Source organism: Penicillium mononematosum (genome assembly GCF_028829835.1).
Source record: "Penicillium mononematosum strain IBT 11891 chromosome Unknown utg000003l:1.0-8172316.0:1.0-8177699.0, whole genome shotgun sequence".
Classification (NCBI taxonomy): Eukaryota; Fungi; Ascomycota; class Eurotiomycetes; order Eurotiales; family Aspergillaceae; genus Penicillium; species Penicillium mononematosum.
This window is the reverse complement of record NW_026643273.1, coordinates 1,274,831-1,302,829: the sequence shown is the minus strand read 5'-3', so window position 1 is coordinate 1,302,829 and position 27,999 is coordinate 1,274,831. Positions and strand designations below refer to the sequence as shown.

The 27,999-nt window shown below is 50.5% G+C and overlaps 10 protein-coding genes across 10 annotated transcripts; 5 read left to right on the top strand and 5 right to left on the bottom strand.

The window, feature by feature from the left end:
* Positions 1-736: 736 nt before the first annotated feature.
* N7519_005413 (cohesin subunit IRR1) lies at positions 737-4,334 on the top strand (the record flags this gene model as incomplete). Its single annotated transcript, XM_057292189.1, has 3 exons — positions 737-1,202; positions 1,260-3,588; positions 3,638-4,334. The coding sequence occupies 3 exons, from the start codon at positions 737-739 to the stop codon at positions 4,332-4,334; spliced, it is 3,492 nt and encodes a 1,163-aa protein (XP_057147000.1).
* A 1,138-nt stretch (positions 4,335-5,472) lies between these two features.
* N7519_005412 (karyopherin alpha) lies at positions 5,473-7,406 on the bottom strand (the record flags this gene model as incomplete). The annotated part of the gene is made up of 2 exons (XM_057292188.1): positions 5,473-6,894; positions 7,170-7,406. The coding sequence occupies 2 exons, from the start codon at positions 7,404-7,406 to the stop codon at positions 5,473-5,475; spliced, it is 1,659 nt and encodes a 552-aa protein (XP_057146999.1).
* A 377-nt stretch (positions 7,407-7,783) lies between these two features.
* Positions 7,784-9,687, top strand: N7519_005411 (uncharacterized protein; the record flags this gene model as incomplete). The annotated part of the gene is made up of 3 exons (XM_057292187.1): positions 7,784-8,041; positions 8,092-8,983; positions 9,035-9,687. The coding sequence occupies 3 exons, from the start codon at positions 7,784-7,786 to the stop codon at positions 9,685-9,687; spliced, it is 1,803 nt and encodes a 600-aa protein (XP_057146998.1).
* A 395-nt stretch (positions 9,688-10,082) lies between these two features.
* N7519_005410 (CCCH zinc finger protein) lies at positions 10,083-11,686 on the bottom strand (the record flags this gene model as incomplete). The annotated part of the gene is made up of 4 exons (XM_057292186.1): positions 10,083-10,954; positions 11,008-11,350; positions 11,412-11,555; positions 11,612-11,686. The coding sequence occupies 4 exons, from the start codon at positions 11,684-11,686 to the stop codon at positions 10,083-10,085; spliced, it is 1,434 nt and encodes a 477-aa protein (XP_057146997.1).
* A 440-nt stretch (positions 11,687-12,126) lies between these two features.
* On the top strand, positions 12,127-13,042 carry N7519_005409 (putative translocon-associated protein, alpha subunit; the record flags this gene model as incomplete). Its single annotated transcript, XM_057292185.1, has 3 exons — positions 12,127-12,198; positions 12,279-12,700; positions 12,760-13,042. The coding sequence occupies 3 exons, from the start codon at positions 12,127-12,129 to the stop codon at positions 13,040-13,042; spliced, it is 777 nt and encodes a 258-aa protein (XP_057146996.1).
* Positions 13,043-13,334: 292 nt separating this feature from the next.
* On the bottom strand, positions 13,335-14,224 carry N7519_005408 (DNA 5'-adenosine monophosphate hydrolase; the record flags this gene model as incomplete). Its single annotated transcript, XM_057292184.1, has 2 exons — positions 13,335-14,086; positions 14,152-14,224. The coding sequence occupies 2 exons, from the start codon at positions 14,222-14,224 to the stop codon at positions 13,335-13,337; spliced, it is 825 nt and encodes a 274-aa protein (XP_057146995.1).
* A 250-nt stretch (positions 14,225-14,474) lies between these two features.
* Positions 14,475-18,635, top strand: N7519_005407 (RNA helicase; the record flags this gene model as incomplete). The annotated part of the gene is made up of 2 exons (XM_057292183.1): positions 14,475-18,306; positions 18,373-18,635. 2 exons carry the CDS (start codon positions 14,475-14,477, stop codon positions 18,633-18,635), a joined length of 4,095 nt encoding a protein of 1,364 aa, XP_057146994.1.
* An 824-nt stretch (positions 18,636-19,459) lies between these two features.
* On the bottom strand, positions 19,460-21,397 carry N7519_005406 (cyclin family protein; the record flags this gene model as incomplete). The annotated part of the gene is made up of 4 exons (XM_057292182.1): positions 19,460-19,702; positions 19,755-20,294; positions 20,347-21,210; positions 21,386-21,397. 4 exons carry the CDS (start codon positions 21,395-21,397, stop codon positions 19,460-19,462), a joined length of 1,659 nt encoding a protein of 552 aa, XP_057146993.1.
* A 1,123-nt stretch (positions 21,398-22,520) lies between these two features.
* N7519_005405 (uncharacterized protein) lies at positions 22,521-24,025 on the bottom strand (the record flags this gene model as incomplete). The annotated part of the gene is given in 4 exon segments (XM_057292181.1): positions 22,521-22,851; positions 22,866-23,257; positions 23,813-23,925; positions 24,001-24,025. The coding sequence occupies 4 exon segments, from the start codon at positions 24,023-24,025 to the stop codon at positions 22,521-22,523; spliced, it is 861 nt and encodes a 286-aa protein (XP_057146992.1).
* A 1,887-nt stretch (positions 24,026-25,912) lies between these two features.
* Positions 25,913-27,904, top strand: N7519_005404 (putative C6 finger domain protein; the record flags this gene model as incomplete). Its single annotated transcript, XM_057292180.1, has 3 exons — positions 25,913-26,647; positions 26,716-27,497; positions 27,526-27,904. The coding sequence occupies 3 exons, from the start codon at positions 25,913-25,915 to the stop codon at positions 27,902-27,904; spliced, it is 1,896 nt and encodes a 631-aa protein (XP_057146991.1).
* Positions 27,905-27,999: the final 95 nt, after the last annotated feature.

The following is a 27,999-nucleotide window of genomic DNA, read 5'->3' as shown; positions in this document are numbered from 1 at the left end:
CCTATAACCCATTGAATAGCGTTAGGCAACGGAGCACTGCCCTTGAATCTAATATCTCTGCAGCCTAGGCTGGTAAGCTGGGGTAAATGGTACGGAGTACAATATTGGACTCTGGAAAGAGATTGGCATTCAGTATCGTACAGCCACACTGAGAATGGTAATAATCCACCTCCCAAGTTAGAATACTCTAAATACGGAGTATCGTGTTCAAAGCCAGGACCTCCTTTCTACGTATCTTTGCAATGCTACTAGATTTTAATGGAGCGTATCCATCCAACACGGATAATTCTAAACGGAGAGGTCGCACATCTAGAATATAGGTAGTCCTTAACTAGTTAACTAGTTTAACTAGTTACGGATAGACACCCGATTTAAAAGGCATACATAGAAATATTGTCTGCTTACATAATTTAGCAACCTCAGGCCTCAAGGCACGATGTCGCGTCTCCCCCACGCTGAGATCCGGACCGTTTTCTGCCCAAGCGCTTCCGTTTGATTGACCTGATCTCAACACGGTCAGAGCGCGTATCGCTAATATTTGACATCTCAAATTGTAGACTTCCTTCATAACCCCCGCCAACTTCTGTTTGCTCGGTCGTACCAGACCCGCGCGTTGCACGAGCGCGTCCCCGTCTGAAACTGCAGCAACATCTGCCAACTCTGTTGAAACCCATTGATCTGGTCCGCAGGCCTATCTATCCGATCGCATGCTCACATAATACACCAATCCGACACCATGGATATCGATAACCCACCTCTATCAAGCCCCGGTGGCCCGTCATCGACCCCCGCCGAAGACCGACGCAAATCCGGTCGACAGACGCGACGACCCGAAGTATTCTCGCAAACTGCATATTCTGCCGAAGAACAAGCTGCCGGTGGGAAGCGCAAGCGAGACGGGGCGCGTGAGGACGGTGATGAGGACGCGTCTGAATCCGACAGTGATGATATTGGTGACGACGAGACCGATGAGGAGGCATTGAAAGACAAGCGACGCGCCGCGCGTCGAACTGGTGCTAAGAAATCCAAATCGAAATCCAAGGCCAAGGGCTCGCACGCTTCGAAGAAACCGAAGGTCGCAAGTAACGGGTTAGGGAGACAGCTCGCCTTCCGACCAGCCACCAATGGTCGACTGCCTGCTGCTCGTCCCCGGAAACCGAAAGTACGACCCAGTCTTGCGGCGGGCGAACGCGGATTATTCGGTGAGTCATGACTTTCTTTGTCTATACACAGTCAATCGCGTAGCTAACCAGAATCAGCCGAGGTGTTCGGGAAAAGCAGCAATGCCGATACGGTGGCCGCTCAGTGGCTGTCTCAATATCAGCGCAACAATGGTCAGGCCATGCGGGACCTCGTCAACTTCATCCTGCGATGCACGGGTACCGATCTTGAGATCGACATTAACGAAGTGGAAGACGTTGATAATGCCCCGGGCCGAATCGAAGACCTGCAGAACCTTTACCAAGCAGAAGGCATCACCGAATACCCTATCATTTCCAAAGCGAAGAAGTTCAAAGCTTTCTCAGTCCTCCTCGAAGAATTCACCGTCGCACTGATCCAAACTTTCCATGCCTCTTCCATCCTGTACACCGACGATACCCTGCTCGAAAATATTCAGATCTGGATCTCTTCCATGTCAACATCAAAATGTCGACCATTCCGGCATACAGCGACCTTGGTCTCCCTCGCAATCATGAATGCTTTATGTAATATTGCGCGTGAGGTGACGACAAGCGTATCTACCTCCAGAAAGCAACTCGAAAGTGAGAAGAAAAAGAAGACGATAAACAAAGGTCGCGTGGAAGCAATTCAAAAGGCTGTGTCAGAGGGCGAACAGAAGGTGGAACGACTAGACGAGTTCCTGCAGGATGGGTTCGATACTGTATTTGTCCATCGCTACCGGGACATTGACGGTCAGATCCGTGCCGAATGTTTGACAGCTCTAGGCGGATGGATTCGCACATACCGAGAAATATTCTTTGAGGGCCAGTACTTGCGATACCTGGGATGGACTCTCGCCGATGTCGTTGCGCAGACCAGACTTGTCGCCTTGACTGAGCTTTTGAGCCTTTATGAGAACCGTGACAACCTTGCTGGTTTGCATTCATTCACTGAGCGATTCCGGCAGCGAATCGTTGAGATTGCTGTTCAAGATACTGACATTTCGGTGCGTATGGTTGCGATTGAGTTGCTTAACCACCTTCGTGAAGGGGGTTTACTCGAGCCAAATGATATTGACGCTGTGGGTCGACTGGTATTTGATTTGGACCCCCGAATTCGGAAAACAGCTGGACGCTTCTTTGTTGCCAACGTTCAAGATGCATACGAGTCAATCACCGAGGAAGTGGGAGAGGAGATCGCCGAGTTGCTGGCTGATGATGATGAAGACGACTACGAATCGCCTAAGCACTCATGGGTCAAGTTTAAATGCCTCGCCGAATTGTTCCAGGCCTACGATGCACAACAAGCCGAACAGCAATCTGAGCCAATGTCTCGCGACACACTGCTGGGAGCGGCTGTGGAGTCGCGCTTTGCTCTCGCGACTGAGGCTGTCTTCCCCCACCTGGAAGAGCTTTCTCAATGGCCGTCGCTGGCTGGTTATCTGCTCTATGACCACTCTCAAATTACTGATACGCCATCTGAAGATGATACTGCAGGAGTTGTAAAAAACATGTACAAATTGCAAGAGGGACAAGAATCTATCCTTCTGGAGGTGCTCTGTGCCGCAGTCAAACTCCGTGTTCTCGACATCGCTAAGTCTGATATCGACAAGCGTGGGCGCAAAACCAAGGCTCTGGCAGCCAAGATTTCCGAGCTCCAAGAAGAACTTTCTCACAACCTTGCTCAGATCATTCCAGGGCTCCTTAATAAGTTTGGGTCTACACCGGAAGCTGCTTCTGCCGTTCTGCGATTGGAACACCTTGTGGACTTGAACACAATTCAGGATCTACAAAAAGACGCCACGGCTTATACCTCGCTGCTCAATGATATCAACAAGCAATTCTTGACTCATTCGGATCACGATGTTCTGGCCGAAGCTAGTGTGGCTTTCTTGCACGCCAAGAGCTCCGAGGAGATGCGAGAGGCGCTCGAGGGCAAGGTCCAAGAGCTATGGGATGATATGGTGGAGGCACTGGCTGCCTTGTCTCGGAAGAAGGACGTCCAGGAAGGCGGCTCAATATCCGAGCCCACTCTCACCGATTTGACCAACACTGTCTGCCGAATCTCAAATCTCGCTGGAATCACAGATTGTGCCTCCATTCTCGAAACTGCCCCTAGTTCACGATCGAAATCCAAGAAGGACAACACTGAAGCCCCATTCAACACCCTCATTCGTCTTGCCGAACGTGGTCTGCGCAGCGAAGATGATGATGAGGATACCGCCAAGGCGGAGAACGAGCTGGTATCAAGCAGTATCCGGTCGTTGCTTTTCTATTTCATGTGGAAGGTGCAGGCACTGTCCACAGCCCTGAATGACGGAAAAGCCTCCTTCAACACATCCTACTTCGAAGCACTAACAAAGAGCCGCGAAACTTTCGCCTCAACGCTCGTCAACATCATGGAAACGCGCTCCGGGCTGGATGACCTGCGCTTCGCAGCAACCACAACATACCTGAGACCTGCAAACGCTCTTCAGCACACTCCGCAACATCGGCCAAGACAAAGGCAACGACGAAGACGTCCTGTTCCAAACTCAAGGACTAATCCATGAAATCGGACCTGAGACGCAGACCCTCATCACCAAGATCCACGGCATAGCCGAGCGCACATGCGCCAAGAAATCAAGAATCAACCTCGAACCCGCAGACGACGACGCCCCAGCCTCAGAAGACGAGCTCGACTCCGAAGATGAAGCCAGCGACTCCGAAGACGAAGCAGTCCTGAACGACCGCCTCCGCAGCAGCATTGTTGCCGAACAACGTCTCTGCGAGCTGACAGGCAAGCTCGTCCTCGCCATCATCGCCCGTATAATCGACGCCTCCGGCTCCAAGCGCGGCGCCCTGAAGAAGCGTCTCCTCCGTAACAAGACCGCGCTTGGCCACAACTACAGAGAGGTCCTGTCTTATCTGGAAGAGCGTAAGCCCCGCAGCGCCCCCCGCGCCAAGGGGAAACAGCCTGCCAAGCCTGCTGCTTCTCCTGCTAAGGGGTCCAAGTCTACTGAGCACGTCGATGATGACGATGAGAATGACCACCCTGAGCCTGTTGAGGAAGACGATGAGGAGGATCTGCGTGCGCGCGGACTTATCGAGGAGGTTGAGCATGAGAATGGGGACGAGGACGAAGAACTCACCCCTGCGCCTGAGGCTGATGAGGATGAGGTAATGGGTGACTGATCTAGTCTGTCTTATTCGACATTAACGTGTGCCTGAACAAAATGATCTTCTTTCCTGTCGTCTCATTGCTTGTTCTTTTTTGCCTTTTCTTGTTCCTTTTTTCTTTTTTTCTCCCTCCACTTTCTTCTCTCTTATGGATTATGGCTTGAATTAACTGTATCTCTCTTCTTTGCTCTCGTTTGCGTGGATACTTCTTTTCAACCTGTATCTTATACACTTCTCTTGATACTTGCTTTGCTGCTACTTCGCTGACTTGATCTCAACCTATTCCCCTCTGGTCTTCGCTGTAATTTTTGAAAACTTGATATGGCATCACAAAATAGTAGGAGAGAATTGGGTCTGCGTCCTTGGTATTTGTAGACCTTGATTTATTTCATCTTTCACTACCTTGGAGCTTCTTCTAGTTGGTATTTTAACATTGAAAGCTTGGAAGCCCAGCATCAAATTCATGTGCTCTTCAGAGGGAAAGAATACAAATACTGATCGTCTTAGGAAGATAAGAATACTACTGGAATACAACTACAGGAAGAAAGGTTGATCAAATGAAATCTGGCATTTTTTCCTGGCGAGCTGCAAAGTGTACCACGAGAATAGCGCAATAACATTTTCAAGGGCATGATTTGAGCATACTATGAGCGTGGCAAGAGCAAAACATGCCATCACACCCCCGTTGCCAGCGAGGAAGTTCCTGCGCAGGAGACCAATGCCCCGTCAAGGAACACCATAGTCAGGGGACATTAACGTAACTGGAGAGAGAAAACCGATCCTGCAAACAAATGCGCCTGTGTATGAGGATGCTAAAGGGGTGGGGAGGGGGATACATGATGGTGAATCTTGTTTATCGTGAAATCAAAAAAAGAAAAAGGAAGAAGGGGGGGGGGAGTGAAATTCGTGACAAGAGAAGATGAGGGAATCAAACGAGCACCAGAAACTGTTTAGAGGCAACGCCAGACCGAGAAGTAGTTTGGTCGAAGCGCACGAGAGGCGTCGAGGCTGTATGCGAGCAAGCTGGTCTCTCGGTAGCCAGTGGTGCCCCGCCCATGCGTGAATATGCTGGGCGCAGCTTCGACGTTTGGTTTTGAAAAAAAAATGGAAGAAGGTACAGGGAAGAGATAGTGCATGGGCAAAAGACAAGCCATTACATATCCATGCTATCACCGCCGTTGCCGAAGTTGAAGCCACCGGGTTGCTGCTGGCCAGTGCCGAGAGTGAATCCAGTCTGGGTCTGCTGGGGAGCAAGCTCCTCAATATCACCACCGGCCTCGTCCTCGTCGGAGAAGTATTTCTCGATAATGTTGTAAGCCTTCATGTAGATCTCCTCGTTGGCGTTGTTCTGGCAATCGTGGATCTTCTCCATGCCACCAGCCTCTTCGATGAAGAGAGCGTAGCGGTTGACACGAGCCTCACCGGGCTGGCCAGCCTCCTTATCCATGTCTCCGACCTTAAGGATGTTCTCGAGACCATCAAGAGCAACCTGGATGATCTTGTTGTCAGGGCAGGCCAGGAGATCGCACAGGGGCTTGATGCACCCTTGCGAAACAAGGTAGCGGATCTGATCAGGCTTCTGGAGACCACCGGAAGTGGCGTTGGAGATAGCCCAGCAAGCCTCCTTGCGGGTCTTGAAGTCACCATTGGCGAGAAGGTTGATGAGGGGAGCAATGATGCCAGCGTCGATGACTGCCTGGATCTGGCTGGAGTTGCCAGCAGTGACGTTGGAGATGGTCCAGCAAGCTTCCTTGCGGATACCATCCTTGGTAGAGCTCAGGAGGGAGAGCAGAGCAGGAAGAGAGCCGCAGTTGATGATCACCTGGGTCTGGACGTCATCACCAGTGACAATGTTACCCACGGAACGGAGGGCGGGGGTCTGGACAGAGGTAGAAGCGTGCATAAGGAGCTCCACCAGGCGACGGGGGATACCGGCCTCAATAACGGCCTGGATCTTGTCGTTGGCACCATCGGACAAGTAAGAGATAGCCCAGCAAGCATCGATCAGGACCTCGTCGTCCAGCATGTAGATGAGTTTGGCAAGGACGGGAAGAGCGGGGGCAATGGTGTTCCAGTCAGGCTGGGGAGTCTTGCCACGGCAGAAGTTGCTTAGAGTCCAAGTAGCGTTGCGGAGCATGCTCAGCTTACGGCCATCGTTGATGAGGTTAAGAAGCGGGCGCAGGGCACCGGCACCCAGAACAAAGTCACGGCAGTGAGGGCTGTCACCAGCAATGTTTCCGAGGGCCCACACGGCCTGTTCACGGACATCGGGCTCAGGGCTGCTAAGCAACTCGACGAAGATGGGGACGGCACCAGCTTCAATGACGACCTGGGTCTGCTGGGCGGAACCCGAGGCAATGTTGGTCAGAGCCCAGGCGGACTCAAACTGAACGAGGGTGTGAGGCGAGCGGAGGAACTCGACGAAACGGGCAACGACACCAGTCTCGATAACACGCTCGATAGGTGGGTTGCGCTCCTTAGAAAGCAATTTGCGGAACTTGGTGGTGGCCTGAATCTGCTCCTCAACTTGGTCGGAGAAAACTCCCTTCACCATCTGGGGAAGCTCGACGTTGAGCTAAATGATCCATTACGTTAGCTTGGTAATTTTCACGATGTTTTTTTTTTTATTGCAGTGGGGCACGGGCTCGAAGATCCGAGTTGGAGGGGCTTCGTGGGCCATGGCAACAGGGCGGTGAAAAAAAATTCCTTGTTGATGATCGCATCATAAAAACAAAGAAATCCCAGAAGACCCCGGAGGGGTGGCAACCACACCATGAGCCCGTAGAAATTCAAACAGGAATAGAGAATGAAACAAATCCAAAAGGATCAAAGAAAATTTCCAAGACCTACCTCACTCTCAATAGCACTGGCCTCATCATCACTCTCAGTGGCGGCAGCCATGCCACCAACACCGATTCTACCATCCTGGGTTTGGATACCACGTCTCTTGGCCAAGTTCTCATCACGCTTGGCCTTGCGAATCTCGACCTGCTGTTCTTCACGGCGGCGGCGGAGCTCATCGGGCTTGAACTGGTTCTTGGCCTTGAACTGCGTGCGGCGATGTTCGGGAATATAGCGTTCCGCCATGATGAAGATGGAAAGAAGAAAGTAAGCGCGCCGCGGTAATTATGTAGTGGGTGATGTTGAGTGGGCGCGCTGGGGGATGGAAGGAGAGTAGGAAGAAGGAAGAGGGAGGGATCTGATGTGGGGGGAGAAGACTTCTGTGGGAGGGGAAACGATCATATCACGTGATGGCTCATTTTATTTACATCCACGGGTTTGAGCAACAAGCTCTTCCTCCTTGAGCTCTTACAATTTTCCTTCTTTAGGTGTTTATCCAAAGCAATTGCTCTATGATGGATGTACATTGGCAAAAAAAGGTACATATTCTCTGAGTTGGTTTGTGATATCTCATCGGGAGCTTGCAGGACGCCTAACCCAAGCTCTTCCCATCAACGAAAGACATGGCTTCAGGTGATATAGTGGACGTTACCACAGCTTGCTCTTCACAAGGGAACTTCAATGTCTTGGGAGTTGTGGTCGACAAGCTATCACTATTTCGGACCAGAGGCTCGTCGGCATGCATCACATTCACCATCAAAGATTCTAATTTTGATGCACCGACCTGGCAAGGTGGTCTGAAAATCAAATATTTCAATGATGATGAAAGCTACCTTCCCAACATCGAGCTCAACGATGTAGTCCTACTACGGAACGTCCGGGTGAGTAGATTGACCTGAATGCAGCAGCATAGTAAGCTGATACGATTCAGGTGACAATTTACCAGAACAGACCAACTGCGGTTGTCTCTCAGAATTCCAATGTGCCATGGGCTATTTTCCGGCCAGAGCCAAGTTTGAGCTCAAGCCCGTTCATCACCAGCGGTCCTATTCCTTTCGAGCCCAGTTTGAAGGAAAAGGACCAGGCACAATCACTCCTGGATCGCGTATCTGCTGAGAGAATCCCTGTGCAACAACCCATGCCGCGCAGTGTAACCGCCTTCCAGCAACCTTCTCATGTTCAGGCTTCCGTTCCATCCCCAAAATCTGGAGGGTTACCGTGTGTCCCTATACAGTTTGCGAAGGATCGCCTATTGTGTCAGTTACTTGGCCAAGTTGTGAACCTCAATACTTATGACAGCGAGAAATGCGTACTATACTTGACTGATTTTACTGAAAATGAGCAACTTGTCGACTACAAGAAACCCGGAGAAGATGAGGACTCGGGCCCTGAGGGCGACCGATTTAATTACATACACAAGACGAAGAACTGGCCAGGCCCATGGGGTAAATTGACCATTCAAGTGACTTTATGGGAGCCCCATGCCACCTATGCCCGAGCACACCTCAAGCCAGGCGACATCACTCTAATAACATATGCCCGTATCAAGGAAGCCCAGCGTGGTGGCTTGGAAGCCACTGTTCATGAAGACAGACGATACCCGGAGAAGATCCATGTCAGGAAGGTGGATGGTGGCAATGACGAGCGTGTACGGGAATTGATGAACCGGCGAACAGAATACTGGAAAATCCACGGTGAACCCAAGGCAGATACCAAAAAGGCCAAAAAAAGGAACAAGAGAGTCGAGCAGAAAAAGGAGGCACGAAAAGAAGAAGGCCAACTAACCATGCCAGCAGCATCACGAATCAAGTTGAATCAACATGGTGAGTTGGTTACCTGCCTAGGAGAAGCATATTGGCTGATTACAGGTTTAGTCAAAATAAGAAATTACACAGTGCCAACTCTCCCTCTCGAGAAGATATTGTTGGCAGAAACACATATAAACAATGCTCCAGGGGGCATTGTCTACCAACTTCCCTTTCAGAACGTCAATTATCACTCTCAAGTCCGAGTGGTCGACTTCTTTCCCCCAAAGGTAGAAGACTTTGCAGTTCAAACCACTAGCGCTCCCTTGTTCGGCACCGAGAACGGTACCACCGAGCCTAAATATGGCTGGGAATGGCGGTTTTGCCTTCTCGTGGAGGGGGTTGAGCCCAAACCTTCCAAACAACAGCCCCGAGAAGTGATGAAGCTCTATGTGTGCGGCCAAGATGGTGATTTTCTTCTGGACGATTATGCGTTCAACCTCCGCAGCAACCCGCGAAGACTGGAAGCAATAAAAGAGAAGCTCTTCCTCCTATGGGGCAATCTCGAGGAGGAAAAGTCGAAAGCCATGGCTTCTGGTCAACAGAGTTGGGGACCGGTCAAGTCGTGCCCATTCGAGTGCTGCATCAAGGAATATGGCGTCCAGTGCACCCATGGCAAAGATCCCAATGCCATGGATGTCGACGGCGGGATGTGCACTCACCCTGATTGCTTTGGATGGGAGAGACGGTTTGCCATGTTCGGCACGACTATCCACACATAAATCGTACGATTCTCAAGTCTTGTAATACTATCGATTCAAATACCCCCTAAATAAATCTCATGTGAATTGATTCTTTATACTAATACAATTTAAAATTTCGAATCAATAGATAGATAGTACATAGAGTCTTTTGCGCCTGGAACCGCCTTTTTCACCCGCATGGAAAAATCAAACAACGTTGAATTCTCAATGACTGCAAGCCTGCTCTCATGCACCGTCCATAACTCCTGAATGATCGAAATTCTGATAATGTCATGGGTGCTTCCCTTGAACCTGTTCGCCGTGAAACCCTCAAACCCGGTCACGCCGAACTCAATAGACAATATTTTAGGACCCTATTGCAAGTGCGAAAGGCTCCAATAGCCCGAGGTGAGCATAAGATTCGAGATTGCCACTCAAATTTTCGTAACTTTGACAATGTTGGTGTCGATACCATGCGCCACGGGCTCAAAGCGGCAGCTGTCGCCTCGGAAGCAAGTCTTTTTACCAGGCTCGCTCTGAGGGCAACGGTGACCATAGATGCACTCGACGTCATCGCATTCTAAACCAAAGCGACAGGGCGTCATGCGGGCAATGGCAGACAGAATGTGCAGGTCTTGACGGGACAATTTGCGATCATGGTCATGATAGCAGTTCTCCTCATTAGGGCATTCACCAAGCAAGAAATGATAATTGCAAAGCTTGAGCTTCTTCAGTTTGTTAAGATCATCACGAGGAATGCTCTTGAAGTCGAGCCGATCAACACGCTGGCCATACTTATTTCGTTCCACCGTCTTTGGCGGGGTTGCACCAGGCACCTTGGACCGAACAACCTGGAAATCAGAAGACTCGGGTTTATTTGTCACTGGGGCCAATGGGGCGCCCAAATTTGACACACTGGTGCTGGTAGAGGTTCGTGACAAAGGAGCAGGTGTTTGGAACTGCTGGGTTGGCGAAGGTGTGAGTAGAGTCCGCGAGGGGATTGCGCTTTTCCAGGGAGCAGCCCAAGACGGTGCACTCGACGCATTCGCTGCGCTCGGTGTAGTCAACGTAATTGGAGCAATCTTTGTGGTGCGGAAAACATCTGGGAACTGGGTGATTCGATAGTCCTGCTCTCGGAAATAATCAAATTCCTTCTCGAGTGGAAGACCTTCAACCAGCGAGACTCGGCCCTTATAATTCGCACCAGAAATGAGTTCTGTCAATGACCGAGCATACTCTTCATTGGAGGGACAGCCCAGGAAGAGTTGATGGCAATGGCAGTTGTATAAGTAAAGCTTGAATGCCTCTGGAGGAAGCGAATCAGCAACAGTTCCTGTTATGTCAGGTTGTACCACATACCCTTGATTTTATCATGCGCCTTGTTTTTGCCGGTTCCAACGTCCACAATTTCAAAGAACGATGCACTCTCATTGAATCCACGAATAAATTCACTGATAGTGGAGGCCTCTAGGGTGATTCCTCCCCGGGCGTAAGTCTCCACAAGTCCCTTCACATTAAGATAGACCTTGGTCATTATCTTCGGCTCGGTGATCGTGGAAAGAATTGCCGTCACATAACTCTGGAGAGATTTCCAGAGCTGCTTGGCCGCATTGCGTCCACCCTGCTCTCCTAGTTGTAGAAATTCGTCCTTGAATATTATTCCTTCGCCGTCTAAAAGCAACACAACGAATGGTTCGCGGTCCTGGAAGGGAAAAAGGATATGTTAGCCTGCGCTTAGACAACGCATCCACAGCTTTGCTCACCATCATTTTCTTGACAACTGATATCTGGTCCATCAGTTCCATTTCATGCACCTGGACCTCACGATTGAACCGGGTTTCACGTTCATGGTCGAGTTTCTCTTGTTGGAAGGAATTCTCTAGGGCGGTCACACGTTGAAGAAGTTCCTATAATGAGTTTTGTTAGAATGAATCACGGACCAAGGGAGGAATTGGGTTCGTACCTCAATGAAGTCATTCTTCTGCTGGTCCAGAGCACTTAGCTGACGATAGCGCTCTAAATAAGCTTGGGTCGCCATTTTTGTAGATTGATGAGTATCTTTTTGAAGATTTTAAAGTGGTTGGAATTGCGAAGAGGATGAATGCGACAGAAGATAAGGAAGAAAGAAAGTAAGGGAGAGAAGCAAGTTTCAAGTCTGATCAAAGCCAACAAATTCCGGTGGGCAGGCGCTTGCAGGAGGTGACAATCTACAAAGCGCGTAAAGTGTTGGAATCACTGTAATCACCAATGATCAGTGATCACCTTTATTAAATTAATTGATATAGGGAGAGATTTTATAGTCGTCTTTGCTTGAAATAAAAAAAAAATCAATCTAAGACCGCGGGTGCTATCTGGCTGAGTCAGCACCCCGGTTTTGCATACGTGGAGCCAAATATTCCCCTTCACCTCGTCTTGACCTTTTGACCTTTACCTGTTTCTGTTTCTCTTTCTCTTTCTTCGCTCTCTTCCGGTTTCAAGATGACTCGCTTCGGTTTCCTCTCTCTGGCTCTATTCTCTCTCCAGGCCTTCGTTGGCACCGGCTTTGCTGCTGTATGTGTTTCGTCTTTGATTTGTCTCGGGGACCATGTCGCATGACTCAATTGACTAATTGTTTGGTTTTGAACTTGTAGGATACTGAGAATGCTGAACCAGAGGTTCCCACTCTGGCTGTCTCGGCCCAGGCCTCTTTCCCTGCTTCCGAGATCTTCGGTATCAAGCTTGTCAACGGTCACCCTACCCAGGCGCTGATCGCCATCTCCAATGATGAGCCGAACCCTATCACGGTGAACTTTGTCGGTGGTAGCCTTAGGAAACCCGATGATCAGACCCAGATTGTCCGCAACTTGACTGCTACTCGTTATGCTATCGAAGTTCCCGCTGGCGAGAAGGAGACAATCAGCTACAGCTTCGCCACCGAGATGCACCCCCAGGATCTCCAGATGACTCTTTCTGCCATTATTTCGGATAGCGAGGGCCGCTTGCTTCCTATTCTTGCCCACAATGGCACCGTTAGCATCGTAGAGGCGGATACCAGCATCTTCGACCCCCAGATGTAGGAACTCCCCTTTTCCTTGGTCGTGTGAGGGCAATGGGACTAACGATTACGATCAGCATCTTCCTCTACTTCTTCCTGCTGGCCTGTGTCTCTGGCACTGGTTACTTCTTCTACACCGTTTGGGTCGCTCCTTACTTCCCCCAGAAGCGCAAGTCCGGAAAGAGCAGCGAGAAGCGCACCCAGGGCTCAAAGCGCGTTGAGACACCGGTTACCGAGGAGACTTCCACCGGCGCTGCGGTTTCTTCTGCCAGCACCTACAACGCTGATTGGATTCCCTCTCACCACATCAACCGTCCCGAGGCCCGTAAGGTCAAGGGCCGCTCTAAGGCCCGTGCGTAAATGCACACGCGACAGTATCGCGGGTGAGGAAGGGGACAGCTCTGTTCAATGCATACCATTTTCAGAGTTCCTGTCCAGTGTGAGGGCAGCATTGGGCACGTGCTGGAAATGCACCGACCCCCCTCTGCTTGTCACAAGCGACATGTATATCTACCAAATAGACGAATTTTGGCCCAGTTTGGCTTCTACGGATGCCAAACAGGATCACTTTTTGGGGGCTCCAATCCATTGTATACCGTGCTGTGCCTGTTTTGGCAGTACTTGTATATCTTCGCAAGCACAGACCGATAGCTCACAGTTTCTTCCATTCTTTAAACTCCTGCTCCAGATGCTGCTTCAACTCCGCAAACCGATTCCCAAAGCCCCTGCCACAGCGCCAGCATGTAAAATCTCGCTTCAGATACCCCTCTTCCGTCGGATACCGTCGCACATCATCTTCTGCCAGTGGGAAGTCCTCGATTGGCACGAAGAACGGTGTAGAAAAGCTATTGTAGTGTTTCCGATGCTTCAAGCGCTCGCTATATCTGTCCACGGATAATACATGGACATGCAAGTGGTTCATGGATGGGACCGCATGCACCCCCACCACAATATCCTCTTCCCAGTCCCGACCCTGTGGTAGTTCGTTGGGCGGCGGATCAGCGCTCAGCGCCGCCTGCCTCGCCTGCTCCTGGGCAGAGTCCTTCCCATATTTGCGTCGCAGTTCACCCGCTGCCAACTTGCGCAGTGTTCGGGTTTCAGCTTTCACTTTTTCTAGGAATTCGGCGTCCTCGAACGCATCAAATGGATGCATGCGCGTTTTGGTCTGGTCGCGGGGGAGAAGGAGGAGGTGTAGTGATGACTTTGGGAACATGTCGTGTATCGCCACAAAATCGTCATTATGGTAGACTACGACATCGGGGCCGTAAGTCTCAGGCTTTGCGATGTAGGCGCCTAGTCCGTCGCGGACACTAAATGCAGCCTTGCCCTTGGCCGCATTTCGATCGGACGGGGTTTTAGTCGCGTGCTTAGGTTGCTTGCTTTTGGGAGCCAGGAGTTCGGTAACTGTCAGACCGATAATGTCAGTGAAGTAATTTTTAGTGAAGGCTCTGTGTATCATTATGTTGTACAAGCATTTCTCTTCTCCGTCCCAGTATGCTCCTTCGAGTCATTCTTGCCCAAACTAGGGTGTTCCCCGGACATTATGGTGTAGAAGTCCGACTTGAGGTCACACAGTAGACACTAGCTGGATCATTTCCCTTGAACAAAAGATCCAAGTATCACATCAATGGACTGAGTAAGGGTACAAGAGGGCATGATGTAAGTGGGAGTTTAAGTCCCCACGGTCGCTGCTTCCCTCAGTATGCTCCCCGCAATCCCAAAACGGTTTAGTGCGGGTCGCTCTTTTGCCTGAAGCTCCAAAAGTTATCTCTCACTCACCCACACACACAAAATGCCACCTAAGAAGAAAGGTGATGGTAAGGGTGGCCCCAAACCGGGTACCAAACAAGCCAAAGCCGTTGCAGAGAAAGCCGGCGAAGCGAAGAAGCAAGTGCCGGAGGAGCCCAAGAAACCGTCCGTGAAGGATGTCATTGGCGGCGCATCATGGACAGGGAAGCTACCAGTCAATATGTTGGCAGAGCATTGTCAGAAGCAAAAATGGGAAAAGCCTGAGTACAGCATGGTAATCGAATCTCCCAATAGCACTCGTCGCATGTCTACAAACCCATATACCACACTAGATGCTGATAGATTGCGACAATTGCAGATTAAAACCGCCGATGGCTTTGTGTCGTCCGTAACGATGAAGAAGATAGATCCTAAGACCAAGGAATTGATCGTGCTCCCACCGATAAAGCTCCCTCCTCCCCATAAGCAACTCGCTGGGCAGCCCACAGCCCTCGAAGCGCGCCATTTTGGTGCAGCGTTTGCTCTGTTCCGTGTATGCAATATGCGCAATATTCATATGATGATGCCTCCAACATACAAGAAATTGTGGAAGGAGGAATTTGGAGAAATTAAAGCAGCAGAGACTCGGGAAGGCAAGGGCTGGATGTATGAGGCAGACCCATTCTTAGCCAAGCAAGAAAGAGAGAGCGCGGCCGCCGATTTGGCAAAGAAGCGGGCAGATCGTGAAAAAGCCCAGTCAAAGGAGAAGGCCACGAATGTGGAATTAGGGCTAGGAAATGGGGATGCCAGGAGCAAACGTATCTGGTCACAGGCGCCCAAGGTGGATATGGGCACACGAATTCGACGAGATATCGAAGGCCTTTTGCGGCAGCATACAGTTTGGAACCCATATGGCGTGAAGATCCCTGAAAACCAAAAGAAAATCATTGCGGAAGAATTTACCGGTTTAGGGTTCCGTCGCAGCCATGTGGAAGAAGCTGCAGCGGAATGCAAAGACCGCGAAGAGATCTTGGAGTGGCTGCTCATCTATGTTCCTGAGGATGACCTCCCAAGATGGTCTCTACCGGAAGGATATTCAGCGGGAGTCAGCCTTGGTTCTGTTGATCTCGCTCGCGAGGCCAAAGTCAAACGGCTGGCATCTGTTGGTTACCCAGCCGATATGTGCTCGCAAATTTTGGACAGCAAGGATGGGGATGAATTGGCAGCTGCTGAGCATCTGCAAGGAACTTTAGCCCATGGAACTCAATTCTCGGCCCCATTAGTGGCGGATGAGGATGAAGAGGCTTGGGCAGAAGAAGCGACTACGCTAGAGGCCATCTTCGGAGAACGTTATCACCGCATATCAGCCAAGGTCTGCGAGATCAATAGTGAGGCATCGGAAATTCCACCAAACACAACTTTCCGCTTCCAAAAGCCCTCCGCCCATTATCCAACCACACCTCCTATTATATCAATCCAGGCCAAGGGCGTCCCAGCTTATATACGTCTCAGTGCAATTCGTCGGGCAGTGCAGTATGCTGAGGAAAACTTTACGGGTGAATCTATGATTTTCAACATCATGGACTGGCTGGAGATCAACCTACCGAGTATCATGGAGAACCCGGGTAAATTGCGAGAGATTTCCGCTGTGACGGCTTCGTCGGCAGCTGAGACCCTCCAAATTCCTGTGCGTTCGGCTCGGAAGAATCGCAGAGGTATTGATTGGAAGGTTGACTCGGAACGAAGCTTGGCGATCCGAGATGCTTGGGAGGCCAAACAAGATACTGCACCGCAGATCGAGATGACCCGGAAAAGAAAAGCACTTCCTGCATGGAACATCCAACATGAAATCATCCACGCTGTCAACTCAAATCAGGTGACTATCATCTCGGGTGAGACTGGTAGTGGTAAAAGTACACAATCCGTACAGTTTGTTCTGGACGACATGATCCAGCGAGGACTGGGCGGTGCTGCCAACATCATCTGCACGCAGCCACGACGAATCTCGGCCCTGGGTCTTGCCGACAGAGTCAGCGATGAGCGATGCGCAGTAGTCGGTGATGAAGTCGGATACGTGATCCGAGGCGAGTCGAAAGCTAAGCCTGGTTCAACAAAGATTACTTTCGTAACTACTGGTGTCTTGCTACGCCGGATCCAATCAGGTGGCGATGCGGATGGCAATGTTGCAAGCTCCCTCGCAGATGTATCGCACGTGGTGGTCGACGAGGTCCACGAACGAAGCTTGGACACAGACTTCTTGTTGGCGCTGCTGAGGGATGTTCTCAATTATCGCAAGGACCTGAAAGTTATTCTCATGAGTGCCACTCTCGACGCTGGTATCTTCATGAGATACTTTGGCAGTCAGAGATCTGTTGGACTAGTGAACATTCCGGGCAGAACATTCCCTGTCCAAGACTACTACTTGGATGACGTTATTCGGTACACATCATTTGCGCCAGAACTTGCCGAGGAGTATGAAGATGAGGAAGAAACCTCTCGGGGTGAAGAAACACTTGGAAAGGCGCTGCGGAGCGTGGGTATGGGAATAAATTATGATTTGATCGCAGCAACTGTCGAATACATCGATGCTCAGCTAGGAGACCAACCGGGAGCCATCTTGATATTCCTTCCTGGTACTTTAGAGATTGATCGGTGTCTGAACGCAGTCAAGAGGATTCCCGATATGCATCCTCTGCCATTGCATGCCTCCTTGCTCCCAGCCGAACAACGACGAGTATTCCAGAGCGCGCCAAGAGGAAAGAGAAAGGTTATTGCCGCTACGAACGTCGCGGAAACCTCAATCACAATCGAGGATGTTGTTGCCGTCATTGACACTGGTCGAGTCAAGGAAACGAGCTACGACCCTAAGGATAACATGGTTCGTCTCCAAGAAGTATGGGCATCACAGGCCGCCTGCAAACAGCGTCGTGGTCGAGCAGGCCGTGTCCGCGCAGGTATCTGCTATAAGCTATACACCCGCAAAGCCGAATCGAATATGGCCCCACGCCCAGACCCAGAAATCCGCCGTGTTCCCTTAGAGCAGCTGTGTCTATCCGTCAAATCCATGAAAGGCATCGAGGACGTTGCCACCTTCCTAGCCAACACAATCACCCCACCGGAAAGCATAGCCGTCGAAGGCGCACTGAATTTCCTGCATCGAGTAGGCGCTCTAGACCATGACAGACTCACAGCCCTGGGCCGCTACCTCTCCATGATTCCCGCGGACCTCCGCTGCGCCAAGCTTATGATCTACGGCTCCATCTTCGGCTGCATGGAACCATGCGTCACGATCGCAGCCATGCTAACAGTCAAGAGCCCCTTCGTCTCACCACGCGAGAAGCGCGAGGAAGCAAACGCCGCCAAAGCAAGCTTCTCCCGCCCCGGCGACGGCGACCTCCTCACCGACCTCTCAGCATACCAGGCTTGGTCCGAGCGAACCCGCGCCCCGGGCGGTTACTGGGGCACTCAGTCATGGTGCGTCGCCAACTTCCTCTCCCACCAAACGCTGCGCGATATCTCCTCCAACCGCGCGCAGTTCATCACCTCCCTCAAGGACGCAGGCATCCTGCCAGTCCAGTATTCTGACTCGTCGGCTTCAGCCTGGAACCGCAACGCAGCGAACCGCAACTTGATCCGCGCCCTTATTGCTGGAGCCTTCCAGCCGCAGGTTGCGCAGATCTCGTTCCCGGATAAGAAGTTCGCTAGCTCGGTTACTGGTACCGTCGAGGTGGACCCGGATGCTCGCACTATCAAGTACTTCAATCAGGAGAACGGCCGTGTCTTCATTCATCCCAGCTCCATCCTCTTCTCAGCGGCTGGCTATCCCAGTTCCGCGGCATATCTCAGTTACTTCACCAAGATGGCTACCAGCAAGGTCTTCATCCGCGATCTCACCCGTGAGTTATTCCTTTTCTATCTCTTGAGATATTAGCTTCTAACGTTCTTCTTTTCCTTGCTTGCAGCTTTCAACGCATACTCCCTCCTTCTTTTCTGCGGCTCTATAGAACTCGACACTGTGGGTCGCGGACTAGTCGTAGACGGCTGGCTCCGTCTACGCGGCTGGGCCCGGATCGGCGTGCTTGTTTCCCGGCTTCGCACAATGCTTGATGAGGCTCTTACGGAGCGGTTTGATAATCCTTCGGTTGTATCCGATGGCAGCAGTCTTGCTGATAGAGTCATTGAGGCAGTCAAGAAGTTGATTGAGTTTAATGGGCTTGATCAGTGATCTGCACAGGCAAGTGTTTGGGTTGAAAATAGATACAACACATATATCATAGATGGAAAAACAATCGAAATGATTTACGAGATACATCCCTGGTTTTACATAGAAAAAGTCGCCTATACTCGCCTTGTTCAGCAACGATTCATATAGGACTTTTACCATTATATTGCGGCAAGAGGCTAGCAAAATATGCAGTCTTCCTCGCTTGAAAGATACCATCAAGACCAAGGGGATGAACCCAACAAGAGTGAATGCCATGGCTGTAGTAGTTAGTTACTACCTCCATGTAGGTTCCAAATGTAGTTATAGAAATATGACGTCATATTCGACTATTACTAGCACAGTACAACATACAGCCCTGGAGTAGGGTGGCGCAACAGCCAGTCACTTGTGTAGATAGAGAGTGTATCAACGGTTAACCCAGTTACCACTAAGCCGTTTCCCCAGGACAAGACAAAAAGAAAAGAGGCATTAGAACGCCCGGTGAGAAAAAGATCATCGTCAACGCCTTCCGATCATTTACTCTCATGTTCGGAAAATGGTGGCGTCAAGTCATCTCGTCGTCAGCCCAGTAGAGCTGGGAAGAAATCAAAAGCATGAAAATGACAGAATGAAAGTGTGCAAAGGATGGAAATAACGCGCAAACGCCATGCATAAAGGAACCGATTCGCCAGTTCACTCCGAAAGAAATGGAAAAAAAACGCCCATGTTGACCGAAAAAGAGAAACGAGAAATAAGTTTAGAGATCGTGGATGGTGGTGAGTACCAGCAATCATGAAAGCCATGGGTATCTGCGAACCACCGGGGTATTAGTTTCGGGCAAGGGATTAGTAGTTTGCATAGCCGTCCAAGCGATCTGGATCATTGAGATCAGAAGGCTCTGGCAAAACGAAGTCCGAGGCAAGCTCAGATTCAACAAACATGGAAGCGCGCTTAAAGCGACGGTCCGAATACTTTTCAAAGATGGCAGCGTGGTGGCGGCGAGGATTCTCGCAGCATTCCATCAATGTGGTGAGTACCGGAATCAACTGGGAGTAAAGATAACCACTGTAAAAGGCGTGTGCCGGTGTCTATTTCTGAATGTTAGCAATATTATAGAGTGGGTTGGGGAGAGAAACATACCCAGTTGCCCTTGTTAAGCAGCAAGCGAGACAGGCAATGAGCTCCGGCAGCAATAAAGCTGGGGGGAGTGCAGACAAAGCGCTCATCCATAATAGCCAGCTCGAGGAAGTACTTGGCAACAGTCCGAGTTTCAAGGTCATATTCATCAGCCTTGCTAATACGACGAAGGAAACTCATAGGGCCAGGCCATCCAAGATCAAAGTCGAGGATGGTGAGCATGAACCGCTCTGCCTTCAGAATCTCGTCGACGGAATATCCACTGTCAACCATATACACGATCTCTTGCACGGAAGGGGCCGTGATCTCCTCGAACTTTGCAGCAATGAAGATCGCGGTCGCACCAACAAGCTGCAACTTGCCCATGGAAACTACCTTGTACGACAAGAAACGGTCAATGTAGTTTACCGTGAGGAACAGGGTTTCAGGGAGCAAGTTGAAGCGCTGGTGGACTTGAACAAGCCAGTCCATCAGAACCGAGCGCATCGACCACTGGAGTTCACTTTGACGGGCCATGTAATCGGGAACTGGAAGCATCTCGATCTACAGCCTTGGTTAGTTCGAGATGGTTATCGATCGAAATAGTAAAACATACCTCTTTCTTCCTTAAATGAAGGAAGATCTCGTCGCCATACTCCGCAACCATGGTAGTATCCAACAGTTCCTCCTCAATGTCTTCCGGTGATTGTTCACTTTCAACAATGTCTTTCGCCCGGAACATCTCGCGAGTAGTGATATTGTTCATGCATGGATAGATGACAGTAGTGGTTCCGTCGGCATCCCCACGAGAGGAGTAGATAGGTGCAACATGGTACTCGGTATCATCCCCGTCCCATTCCTCGGGTTCTGATACCGGCGGCACGGTTTCCTTGACATGCACGTGCTCTTTGGGATCCTCGGTCTCGGATACGGTGGCATCAGACTCGATGAGGCTGGCGATATCGACACTCAGCCCATTTGAAGGTTCCATCGCAGTATTGTTCGAGTGGCGCCCTTTCTCCATTCCCTTGTGGCTGGCCTTGGCCTCCGTCTCTGCGTTGATTTCCTTGGATGTGTCTTTTTCGGGGACAGTGTGCAGTTGGTCTTTGAATACGGCGTTGTTCCGCTTCGATTTATACGGCAGTTGAGCTTTCCCGGCGGGGTTCATAGGCTTTGTTGTGGCAACGCCTTCAACAAGACCCCTAGTTCCTGACAAGGTCATCCGGCGCTGCGCTGGTTGGGACAGTCCAGGAGCCTTAACCTCCGATAGGGCAGGCTTTCCACCAACACCAGAGTCATCCCGAGCCCGGCTCATGTCCTTGGTGTTGCTAACGTCGACAAATGCACGTCGGCCAGCATTGTTCTGGGCCATCATACTGAGAGCAGGGCTTGACTTGTTCCGTTGATGGATGACCTTGTGGTTCTGATGGAGGGACGGAGGGGGCACATTCTCATCCCCAATGACTCGGAAGCGCTGTGGCTGCCATTTTGGTTAGCCTTGATGCCTCCAACTCGTTTATGAATGAAGCAATCGTCTGACAAGAGTGGGCGAATACGTGATGATGCAATATCGAATGCGGTGTTTGACGCGATCAAACGCGTATAGAAGTAGAAGAATCGGACAACAAAGAAGACTAAGGTAACATTGGACCTACCTTTGCATCCATAATGATGAGCAATGAAAAGCTGCAACCTTAGAAGACGTGTTGTTCGAGTCAACCTTGAAGATGGGCAAAGAGATGTTGTTTACTTTTTGCTCAGTTGGGGGAATGGAGTTGCCCTGTGTGATTGGCGGACCCAGGCAAAATAAACAGTCGTAGGTATCCACTCAATTGTTCCTTCCCGATTTGTTGCAACTCGTCACTTGGACGTTACTTGCCCAGGTGGACGTTACTTTGGACGTTAGTTGGACGTTAGTTGGACGTTGCCTAGTGACCAACTCAGGTAAACAAATGAATGAGATGCTTACGACGAAAGGTGTCCCTTGTGAAGATGTGCCTTCTTAACAATGTACGCTATTCCTGAATCGGAAGCTACGGTCACGCACACCTTCCTGCAGTGCAAACTGTTATTGTCATAGTGTACATGTACATATGTATGTTGTAGGTATAGACGATTCTATGTACATAGTATACAGGCGGACATCGTTCAGAAATTGAGGTCCGATTATAGTCTCTTCTTCGTTATGCTATTCCCACTGGCCAAGGAAAATAGATATATTACAAAGCCTCAGTATAAGGACCACCTCCAATCCGTCTTCCAGGACTGCCAGATTACATATGTAATTAGTCTAAGCCAACCCGACCGGTTTGTTCCTAAAATCAATTTTTTAGCTCGGTCGTCCGCAAGTGTGGTTGAAGCAATGATGGCTAGTCCAGAGTAGGCTGTAAAAGAAAGACATTGGTCCATTGAGTGTGCATTCGGTCTATCGCAGTATTGAATTCCAGCCAGCCGTTACCATGTCATTTTTTCTACGTATGTACATAGAGATTGTATTAGAATACATGTATGTCCATCCACACATCTGGAACCGTGTTGAGTTCCCCAATGGTGGGTGGAATAACTTGTTCATAGCATTCAAGTATTCAACACACCTACTAGATACCTAGGTAATTCCTCTATGCAATAGCCCAGTGGTAGTGTATTTGTTCCTTATGTATTGCCTCTACCAGAGAATCATATAGTTATTCATGAGATATAGAAACCATCCAATTGATTTCATCGAGCTATAATCATAAAGATTAATGTAATACTTATCCGCCCCTCCAACAGATCACACATCACCCAATCTCACCACTCCCTTCCGGCACTCCCTGCCGACTGCGCAGCCATCGAGCCAGATGTGTACCACCGGCAGAATCGCCCCGACTCGACGGCATCCCAATCCCCACGACACGCATACCGACTGGCCTCTACAAACTCAATCACCTCCTTCGTCCGCCGTACCGCCCCGATACTCGAATCCCGCCCCAACCAGTAACCGGCATTCTCCGCGCATGAGGTTGGCGAGACGGTGCTGCGCGTCAGGCCGGCATTCATGTCGAGCGTGCCGGTGGTGCTGTTGAAGGCGACGTTGTCACCCTCGTCGAAGCTGCCCAGGTCGAAGGGGAGCGGGACGGGACTTGAACGGTTCACAACGGTGGTTTCGGGCAGGTCCATGACCGGGGCGAAGGCGGAAAAGCCGGCGGCTGTGTTGCCAATGCTGTGCAGCAGGAGGAGGATGTTTGGCGTTGAGGGTGACCGTGACCGTGAGTTTGGCGGGGAAGCCGGACAAGGTGGTAGGTTCGGATGGCATGTTGGCAGGTGAGAAGGACAATTGGCTTGCTTGTCTGGCTAGTATACAGTGCCGCGGCCGAGCTGTCTTGGGGCAGCTTCGAGCGTGGTCTGCTGCGGTGCGCGCGGTGTCCCACACCATTCGGCTTCGCCGATACTCTACTCGATGCTTCCTGCGAGGCCTGGCTATCAAGAGCTTTGAGGGACACACTGTCGCTGAAAAACCGGTTCTGTGTATAAGTGTGGCTTGGAGCCTGAGTCGTTAATAAGAGAAAACAACAAGAACCGCCAGCACCGCAAGATCTTGGTGTCTACAACGATGGGAGTAGAGTGGCAGATGGTGGGGTCCTTGTAGTGAGATGTACCTAGGTAATTAGTCTAGGTCCGAGGTTCCCATACATGCTTATATACAAGTATGTAACTTCCAAGGTTGTTATACTGATCTTCAACCCGTGGACCTTCCAAAGTTCCAAGGTTCCAAGGTTAGGACTTCCCCGAGCTCTGGACTCGATGGAAGTGTTAAAATGTTTGTTCTGTTTGTATACAGTTTGCATTGTTTGTTGCATATCTGACGTCATTAACCTTATCGGCGCGTCTCCTTCGACGTCCATTGAACACCATTTCCAATTAAGAAACATCCAAAACTACGTGTAAAGATACAAAAAATTATCGGTAAGTATATCCAACAGTAATACATAATTTCCGACAACATTATCTTAGAAATATCTATATTTGCGAGTGCAATCGCCCTTTTATGACATGATCTAGATCTGACGCGCTATCTACACGAGACCACGTGAGAGCCACACCGCCGTCACAAGAGGTGGGACACCCGGAATCAAGCGGTTCCTGTTTGGCAGCTTTGCGATCAACCGAAACCCACTCGTATCATTGCGACAGTCGTTGGCTTTTTCAGTCTCACCTGGTAGTGCGGGGCTTTAGACCAGCGTAAATTGGAAGATTCCGAGTAAATTATAGACAATACCCACGTTCATACCCACGTTCTCGGATCCGATGATCATCGTCAATTCATATCCAAAGGACCTTTTGCGCCCAGTCTCTCAGCATCACCGCCTGACTCCACCAAGCAAAAATGTTCCCCCCTTTTGATCGGCTAGTTCCTTGAGAAATCAATAAAACTGTGGAATCACGGATTTGCTATATTCCGTCCTCACTTTCGTAGCCAGGTCCCAAGGAGAAAGGAATGCTCTGTAACCCCGATGCGGGATTCCCTTTTTAACCTTCTTACGTAGGTCCGAGGAGGGGTAAATCCAAGTTGCAGATCATGCGAGACAACTCCAGAGAGTCATGCGATATCATCAAAGGGGTTATCTTGGGAATTGAAACGGTTTGGTTCTCTCGATATCCTTTCGGTTGAGTATAAATATCCAAGTCCGGTCCTAGAGGCGGATCAGCAAAACGTCTATCAATCACCCCTACTTCAGCGATTTTGATATTAGACCATATTATAAGTGTCGCGATATCTAGTATTTTCCAATCCGCATAGTAAATGAGCAATGCGACAAAGGTGGTGGTGGGAAAATGACTGGATAATGTCATTTCTGTCCAAGCGCACACCTCCACAACAGTACCCAAAAAAAAGGGTATGGGTTGCTACGTGGTCAAGCTAGAAACTAGCTGCAAGCCCATAAATCTATTGGGCGCTGTTTCTTTATCTTGTTCTGCGCCCTTAGCCCTCGATACCCTGGACACTTGTGGCGACAGAGGTACCTAAGCTACCTGCTTTGTGTGAAGCGCTGCATCCTCCCAACAGTCCTAGGTAGCCCACACTCGCTTACACTTCATCCCTGAAGATTCAAATGTCGGATTATATTCTCAATTCCGAACATCATATGTAAAAAGGAGGGTTAGACAAAGTGCTCCGTCACTCGGCGCAATGGCATCCGGCTTGCGACAGCTTTTGCGCCTTTGCGAAAAGATACAGCATTGGGATGGTTTCACACATAGTTATTTTTTTCGATGCATAGAATAGTTGCAAATCAAATGAATATTGTATATAGATTCGTTAATTCCATGGAATGTGATGGCTGCTTCGATGGGCGCCGGAAGCGCAAATCGCCATGTCACCGACCCAGGCAGGCCGTTTTCTCGCTTTAGGTGAAACCATCGTACGCACCCACCTCAACCTTCTTCCTTCCATCCAACAACCCCTCGAACAAATCGCCATCAGTGCTGTCAAAAGTATAGGGTATGTATCTCTACTCTTGTTCAATCTCATTTTTCACTCCCCTGACCCCGTTTCATTCCTGGAGATGCCACCGCTGACATAGCCTCAGCGCTTCGTAGAATCGACAATCCCCTTCTCGACCTCGACCGAACCTATCCTTCGCCCCTTCGCCCTGTCTTGAACAATCCAGGTATCTGCGATACTGGAGGACTCTGTTTGAGTTGAATTAGGTGTGTTCAAGTCTCTCTCCATTCTTTTCCGGGTCCTCTCGCTTGCTTCCCCCAAACCCGCTCCCAAGGTCGGCCGGACTCGGTTAGCGACACATTCGTCCATCATCTTCCAAGACAAAACCCATCCTTATTGTATATTCGAGCACTTGGAACCCCATTGTGTTAACTTCTGTGGTCTGCTTTCCTTTAGGTTGCCCACGTTTACCCTTTTGAGTCGCTTCCGGCTCTTGCGACTGCAGATTCCCCTCCCACCTCCATCGAAGGTTTTCTTCGACAGTTTCTATACATAAAGACCCGGGGGTGGTTCATCCACCAGCCTGATATTTCGAATTCAACAATTGTGGTAGGTTTGATGGATTCTTCCCTCTACACCTGCCCTTCCTCTGTGTCTTGCCATGGATCACATTCCCGCCCTCTACGGCACACAAGCAGTGGGTTGATGCAGTCTTTGGTATAGCAGTGGAGTATTCCTCAATTTGGAACACTTTGATATGCAAGCGGTTCAGCATGAAGGGCTTTCTGGCCTGGTCGAGCAACCCGGTCTGGCAGACTCTGCCACTGTAGCTCGAGACCTGTCGCTTAAAGGCCCGGCACCCAAGAACGTCGCCTTTGAGTTGCTTCTCGATGAGAACTCCAAAGTCCGAGCCCGCATTCCGATGCGCGTTCAGATCTATCCTCATGACACCACAGACTCGATCGTCACCACGGTCAAAAATTTCTATGGAATATATGACGGTACTGCCAGCGGGGTCAGCTTCGAGGATGAACATGGGACCACCCTCATCGCAAGGTACGAGAATCTCAAGAACAATAGGACTGTATACGTGCGAGTCATTCCCATCCAACCATATGGGGATCACTTCTATAACGGTTTCAATGTCGAGCCTCGCAAGCGGCCAAGTCTGGCAGAGCCTTTCCAGATGGTAGATGGAACTGCGCCATTGGATCAGCCGTCACGGCCAGCCTCTCGACTTGCAAGAAAGCGCAGCACCTCTCCGTCTAACCGGAGTCTCCGCAGCGCTTCTCAGCACAAGCCTCCCTCCCGCGCGGGTAACAAAAGCCGGACCTCGAGCAGCCATGGAGGTTTCCATGATGATGAGGACTATAGCGATACCGAGAGCGCTTATGCTCGCAGGGCTCGCAATGAGCTCTTTGCTAGCTCTGATATCAGCATGGAGAATATACTACAAGATGGTCGTCGGAAACGACCCAAGTTCGATAGCTCTGTGAGTGACTCATGCGAGAGGACTTGTCTTGTGCTAAAGGCTGTCACTAACCAATTCGTTCCCCTTAGGAGCTCCCACTGTTCGTTCCTCCCCAAGTGCCCCTCACTACCTCCACCTCCTCCATCTCTCCCCAACGCCGATCAATTGGTCAGGAAGGCGCTGGGTCGCCTTTCGCACGTCCACCGCAACGCCCGTATAGCTATCAACATGCGCTTCCATCGCCGCAAAGCTATGGTCACAGCGAATATGGCCACTCGGGGCGCAATACGATTTATGCGACTCCCGTGGTTCCGGACCATGGAAATCGCATGCGCGACACGGGAGCCTATAACAACTCGGGTAGCCGAGTAAGTGGTCCAGGTGTATTGCCCACACCTGACCCTACTATTGCAAGCTGTATCTCCGATGAGGATGTGGCGATGCAATTGATACGTTTAGGCGATGCGTCCAATTTCTCCCATGGACGCACCTCTGCCTCGACAATGGACGATGCCTTCAGTGGTGCCGCTGACGCTGCCTCGTCCACTGGTGCTACCAGCGATGGGGAAGACTTTAGCGAGGACGAGGATGACTTGCCAGCTCGTCGCCAGAGGTTGGACTCAAGCCCAATGCTGCCGCCGGGGACCATCAAGCGCCACCTCAAGGGCTTGGATGACATCCTTCCCAGTGCCGATAGCAGCGACCACAGCTCTGATGGTGCAGATGATGGTATCAAAAGTGAAGCTGAGGAGGATATCCTTTACAAGGAGTTTGCACCCAAGGCAAAGAAGCCGAAGAGCCGCCCCACATCCTGCAAGGTTCGCAGCCAGAAGCCTGCACCTGCGAAAATGAACAAAAGTAAGACTGCTATGTCCGCTCCTCGCAAATCATCCGAGAAGTCAGCTGCGCCTGTTCCACCTCTCAGCCCGGCGTCTTCCCCGAAAGGTCTCGGGAGGCTCGGTCAACTTCCAGCACCAGCTCGGTGCGGATGAGGAAGACCTTTCCACCAAGCCTCGCTGCCAGCGGTGCCGCAAGAGCAAGAAGGGCTGTGACCGCCAGCGCCCCTGTGGACGTTGCAAGGATGCAGGCATTGGACTTGACGGCTGTCTCAGTGAGGATGAGGGCAATGGTCGCAAAGGGCGTTACGGTCGCCATATGGGTGTCCCTGTGAAGAAGAACGGGGAAGAGCTAGATGAAGACGAGGAGTTTTCATTAACGCCTGCGACCCCTCCTATCTCTTCGTCTGTAGCAGACAAGAATAAGAAGCGGAAGCGCTAGTGGAGCTGCAGGTCGCGATTGCTCCCGCTATCTCTAAGCGCCGAACTGTTTCGCACCTCCGATCTTCTTCCTGACCATGGGATCTCTCATTCATC